Source organism: Oncorhynchus gorbuscha, linkage group LG24 (assembly GCF_021184085.1).
Source record: "Oncorhynchus gorbuscha isolate QuinsamMale2020 ecotype Even-year linkage group LG24, OgorEven_v1.0, whole genome shotgun sequence".
Taxonomy (NCBI): domain Eukaryota; kingdom Metazoa; phylum Chordata; class Actinopteri; order Salmoniformes; family Salmonidae; genus Oncorhynchus; species Oncorhynchus gorbuscha.
In genome coordinates, this window is record NC_060196.1 from 1178824 (window position 1) to 1184941 (window position 6118).

The 6118-nt window shown below is 48.1% G+C and overlaps 1 protein-coding gene across 1 annotated transcript in view; it reads left to right on the forward strand.

Moving 5' to 3' along the window:
• Positions 1-205: 205 nt before the first annotated feature.
• The window catches only part of LOC124013340 (protocadherin-18-like), a 10968-nt gene continuing 5055 nt past the window's right edge, over positions 206-6118 (forward strand). Inside the window, 6 exon segments of the mRNA XM_046327617.1 lie at positions 206-1167; positions 1169-1225; positions 1227-2724; positions 2727-3187; positions 3862-3950; positions 5878-6047. Of these exon segments, the coding sequence (XP_046183573.1) occupies positions 691-1167; positions 1169-1225; positions 1227-2724; positions 2727-3187; positions 3862-3950; positions 5878-6047 (2752 nt within the window). The 5' untranslated portion in view covers positions 206-690.

The following is a 6118-nucleotide window of genomic DNA, read 5'->3' on the forward strand; positions in this document are numbered from 1 at the left end:
TCTCTCTCTCTCTCTCTCTCTCTCTCTCTCTCTCTCTCTCTCTCTCTCTCTCTCCCCCCTTCTCAGGGGTGAAAGTGAAGAAAGAAAGTGGATGAAGAACCCGAGAGGGTGGAGTTTGCCCCGTCTCGATCTCTCCTCCCCTCCCTCTTTCTCCCCCCTCTCTCCTCGCCTCTGTTTTGAGTGGTCACCGGGTTAGCATTTTATTTAGGAAGCATTTTGTCTTGCTGGGGAGAAGAGAAAGGGGCCGCTATTCCGTTGTAGGGCTGGTTAGATTGAGGCGGGCTATTTTGGGGGAGCCATCAGACGGAGAGCGAGAGCGAGAGAGAGAGCACGGCACCGCACACAGAGAGAAGCACAGATTTCAGCGGTGCTCTATAGGAGTCTACTCTGAGACTCGCGCAACAGATTTGTATGCGTGGAAGGGATCTTAGATAACTCACTCTCACTTTGGACGTTGTGTTCTCTAGTATAAATGACTGCGGAACGCAACCTGCTTTTTTTAATGCTCAAACGTGTTTAAATGGGGATATCTAGCCTTTGGAGAATGCGCTGCGATTAGCCTAATGACTGTCGTCGGGGCGCAGTGGATTCGTTAAATTCATTAGGCTACAATAACGGAATCAGTACTGGCTGCGTAAAGGAGCTATTTTGGAACTACTTTCAGAATCACCCAAAGGGATTACTTTAAAGATGGAACCTGGAAAAATCATCTGCGTAATTTATATCCGAATATGGATACTTCTCGCCGTTATGGCGCTGGCCACGCAAAACGTCAAAGGTAAAACATTAAAATATCAAGTTTACGAGGAACAGAAAGTGGGGACTGTTATTGCGCGGCTTAAAGAAGACGTGGCTGATGTTTTGGTCAAACTCCCAACTTCTGTGTCTTTGCGCTTCCGAGCCATGCAGAGAGGTAGCACGTCTTTTCTATCCGTGCGCGAGCAGGACGGAGAGATCAGCATCCGTTCCAAAATAGACCGAGAGAAGCTCTGCGAGAAGAACCTCAACTGTTCCATTGAATTCGACGTTCTGACTCTTCCAACAGAACACTTGCAGCTCTTCCACGTCGAGGTGGAAGTGTTGGACATTAATGATAACGCGCCCCAGTTCGCCCGCGCCGTAATCCCCATCGAGATCTCCGAGAGCGCGGCAGTTGGGGCGCGCATTCCCCCTGGACAGCGCGAGTGACCCCGACGTCGGGGAGAACTCCCTCGATACTTACTCCCCTCGAGCCCAACAACTACTTCAAGATTGACATTCAGAGCAGAACGGACGGGGCTAAGTACTCGGAGTTGGTGGTGCTAAGGGAGCTCGACAGGGAGATGCAGCCAGGTTATGAACTTCAGCTGACGGCCTCCGACAAGGGCGTTCCCCCTAAATCCGGTTCTACTCTCCTCAAAATTAGCGTGGCAGATTCAAACGACAACAGTCCTATTTTCGAACAGTCTTCATATGTGATTCATCTATTGGAGAATTCACCTGTTGGATCTCTTCTTATTGACCTGAATGCGACTGATGCAGACGACGGAACCAACGCCAAAATCGTCTACTCCTTTAGCAGTCACGTGTCCCCGAAAATCGTGGAAACGTTCAAGATCAACTCGGATAATGGCCACCTGACGCTCATGAAGCGCGTGGACTTTGAAAGCGCGACATCATATGACATCGATGTCCAAGCCCAGGATATGGGCCCCAACTCCATGCCGGCACACTGCAAGATCTTCATCAAGGTAGTGGACGTAAACGACAACAAACCAGACATCAGCATCAATCTGATGTCCCAAGGGGACAGAGGCAAGGAGGACGCGGCCTACATCTCCGAGGCCGCTCCATTGGATTCCTTCGTGGCCTTAGTAAGAGTGGAGGACCTAGATTCCGGTCTGAACGGAGAGGTTGTGTGTAAACTCCACGGCCAGGGGAGCTTTAAACTACAGAAGACCTACGAGAACAACTACATGATCCTCACTAATGTGTCGCTGGATCGGGAGAAGAGGTCAGAGTTCAGCTTGACGGTCATCGCCGAGGACCGCGGCACGCCCAGCCTCTCGACCATCAAGCACTTCACCGTGCACGTGCTGGATGAAAACGACAACGCTCCACGCTTCCAGAAGGGACGCTATGAGGTGTTCAGATCAGAGAACAATGCCCCTGGGGCCTACCTCACGTCGCTATTGGCAACCGACCCCGACCTGGACGCCAACAGCCAGGTGAGCTACTTCCTGGTGGAGAACACCGTTCACGGGAGCTCCATCTCCACCTTTGTCACCATAGACCCGTCCAACGGCGCTGTTTACGCCCTCCGCACGTTCGACCGCGAGGACGTCAGCCGGATATCCTTCGTAGTCCAGGCCAAGGACGCCGGGGAACCCTCGTTGCTGAGCAACGCCACCGTCATCCTGACAATCCTGGACGAAAACGACAACCCGCCGGTCATCGTGGTTCCGCAGCTCTGGAACCTCACGGCCGACGTCCCCGTCTCCAAGTACACCGAGGCCGGTAGCCTGGTTACGGCCGTCAGGGCGACCGACCGAGACACCGGCGTCAACGCAGAACTCACGTGTTCAATCACTGCCGGCAACGAGGAAGGCTTCTTCTCTATGGATCCCAGAACGTGCGAGATCAGCGCCAACGTTAGCCTCGACATGTTTCCCCACGAGTTTGCGGAGCTCACCGTCTTAGTCAGTGACCACGGTTCCTTGCAACAGACCACCAAGGCCGTCCTAAAATCAGCCTCTATGAGAACATGGAGGGCCACGTGCAGGTGCTGGACCAGGGGGAGACGCCGCTCGACGCCTCCCTCATCATCATCATGTCCCTGGGGGCCATCTGCACTCTGCTCCTTGTCATCATGGTCATGTTCGCTGCCCGCTGCAACCGAGAAAAGAAAGATACCAGGAACTCGTACAACTGCAGGGTGGCAGAGACCAACCACCAGCATCACCCTAAGAAACCGTCGCGGCAGATCCACAAGGGTGACATCACACTTGTTCCCACGGTGAATGGGACTCTACCAATCAGAGCGCACCACCGCTCACCCTCGGCCACGCCCCCCATGGACCGGGCGCCAATGGGAAGCCGGCAGAGCCACCACAGCCACCAGTCACTGAATAGCCTGGTGACGATATCGTCCAATCATATCCCGGAGAGCTTCGCCCTGGAGTTGGCCCACGCTACGCCACCCGTCGAGGTGAGATACTACAGAACACACAATTCATCTCTCTCGCTCTCTCACACACACACACACACACACACACACACACACACACACACGCACACACGCACACACGCACACACGCACACACGCACACACGGACACACGCACACACGCACACACGCACACACACACACACACACACACACACACACACACACACACACACACACACACACACACACACACACACACACACACACACTCCCCTCCACCACTCTAGAATAATCCGTCATAAATCCTAGCCTCTTGGTAAACAGTTCCTGAGTGTCAGTAAATCCATAGTGAAATGACTGTCCGTTTAAAACCAGTAGAAGTGATTCCAGATGTAATCATGGATCCGGTTTGTCTTTGTGTCTTCACCCTCAAGCCATTATGTGATCATTGTTCTCTCCATATTAATGTAGCCCTGTCACTCACCCACCACCCCATTGTTATTTCTCTCATCCACTTTCTGTCATCCATTTTGGAATCATCATATTTGTCTCCTCACCCTCCTCAGTGTGTCACCACCATCAGAATCACTGTGTGGCATCCATCTTGTTTTGTTCCTCATTGTTGTCGTCTTTTTCCCCTGTCGTCTGTTTCCATCCGTTCTGTTATTCATCCACCTTTTTTCTGTTGTTTTTATTTGTTTATTCTGGATATAGCAAGTCTCACAGCTTCTGTCCATGCTTCATCAGGGCCAGTACCAGCCTAGACCCTGTTTCCGTGGCAACAAATACTCCAGAAGCTACAGGTAAACAAAGCATCCCCCCCCAAAAACATTGTAACGTTTTGCTCTTTTGAGTTGTCAAATTCCATTGTGTCCACCGTGCTTTTCATTAGTCGCATCAATAAAATGAGTAGCATTAGTAGCATCAATAAAATGAGTAGCATTAGTAGCATCAATAAAATGAGTAGCATTAGTAGCATCAATAAAATGAGTAGCATTAGTAGCATCAATAAAATGAGTAGCATTAGTAGCATCAATAAAATGAGTAGCATTAGTAGCATCAATAAAATGAGTAGCATTAGTAGCATCAATAAAATGAGTAGCATTAGTAGCATCAATAAAATGAGTAGCATTGGTAGCATCAATAAAATGAGTAGCATTAGTAGCATAAATAAAATGAGTAGCATTGGTAGCATCAATAAAATGAGTAGCATTAGTAGCATCAATAAAATGAGTAGCATTGGTAGCATCAATAAAATGAGTAGCATTAGTAGCATCAATAAAATGAGTAGCATTAGTAGCATCAATAAAATGAGTAGCATTAGTAGCATCAATAAAATGAGTAGCATTAGTAGCATCAATAAAATGAGTAGCATTAGTAGCATCAATAAAATGAGTAGCATTAGTAGCATCAATAAAATGAGTAGCATTAGTAGCATCAATAAAATGAGTAGCATTAGTAGCATCAATAAAATGAGTAGCATTAGTAGCATCAATAAAATGAGTAGCATTAGTAGCATCAATAAAATGAGTAGCATTAGTAGCATCAATAAAATGAGTAGCATTGGTAGCATCAATAAAATGAGTAGCATTGGTAGCATCAATAAAATGAGTAGCATTAGTAGCATCAATAAAATGAGTAGCATTAGTAGCATCAATAAAATGAGTAGCATTAGTAGCATCAATAAAATGAGTAGCATTAGTAGCATCAATAAAATGAGTAGCATTAGTAGCATCAATAAAAACATATGTAATGACAGTATGGATCTATATTAGTTTGGCCCTTTTTCTAAGATGGCTCTTTTGTTTATCATGTTTTGAGTTTGAATCATATCAATATCATTCAATCCAAAAGTTTGTGGGATCACATGTCTGTTTCAACTGTAGTGTTGTGAAATGTTTGTTTTGTAGTTCTGTCTACCTCTGTATGGCGAGCATCAATCAGTGGGACAGCAGCTTCTACCACCAAGAAACACCAATTACATACATTTTAATTGACTCAATTGCATTTTCACCTCTCTCTCTCTCTCTCTCTCTCTCTCTCTTCCTTTCCCTTTCTCCTTCCTCTTTCCTCTTTCTCTCTTCTCTCTCTCTCTCTCTCTCTCTCTCTCTCTCTCTCTCTCTCTCTCTCTCTCTCTCTCTCTCTCTCTCTCACTCTTCCTTTCTCCCTTCCTCTCTCTCTCTCTCTCTCTCTCTCTCTCTCTCTCTCTCTCTCTCTCTCTCTCTCTCTCTTTCTTCCTTTCTCCCTTCCTCTCTCTCTCTCTTCCTTTCTCCCATCCCCTCTCTCTCTCTCTCTCTCTCTCTCTCTCTCTCTCTCTCTCTCTCTCTCTCTCTCTCTCTCTCTCTCTCTCTCTCTTCCTTTCCCCCATCCTCTCTCTCTCTCTCTTTCTTCCTTTCTCCCTTCCTCTCTCTCTCTCTCTCTCTCTCTCTCTCTCTCTCTCTCTCTGTCTCTCTCTCTCTCTCTCTCTCTCTCTCTCTCTCTCTCTCTCTCTCTCTCTCTCTCTCTCTCTCTCTCTCTCTCTATCTCTCTCTCTCTTCCTTTCTCCCATCCTCTCTCTCTCTCTCTCTCTCTCTCTCTCTCTCTCTCTCTCTCTCTCTCTCTCTCTCTCTCTCTCTTCCTTCTCCCTTCATCTCTCTATCTCTCTCTCTCTCTCTCTCTCTCTCTCTCTCTCTCTCTCTCTCTCTCTCTCTCTCTCTCTCTCTCTCTCTCTCTCTCTCTCTCTCTCTCTAGGTATGCATTGCAGGACATGGACAAGTTCAGCTTGAAGGACAGTGGTCGTGGGGACAGCGATGCGGGGGACAGCGACTATGATATGGGACGAGAGTCCCCCATAGACCGTCTGCTGGGGGATGGCTTCTCTGAGCTCTACCACCTGGACATGCTCCACAGACTACACCCAGGTCAGTTACATAGAGACATGAGACAGCCATCTTGGTAGAGGCAGGATAGACTATAGTGCCCAGGTCAGTTA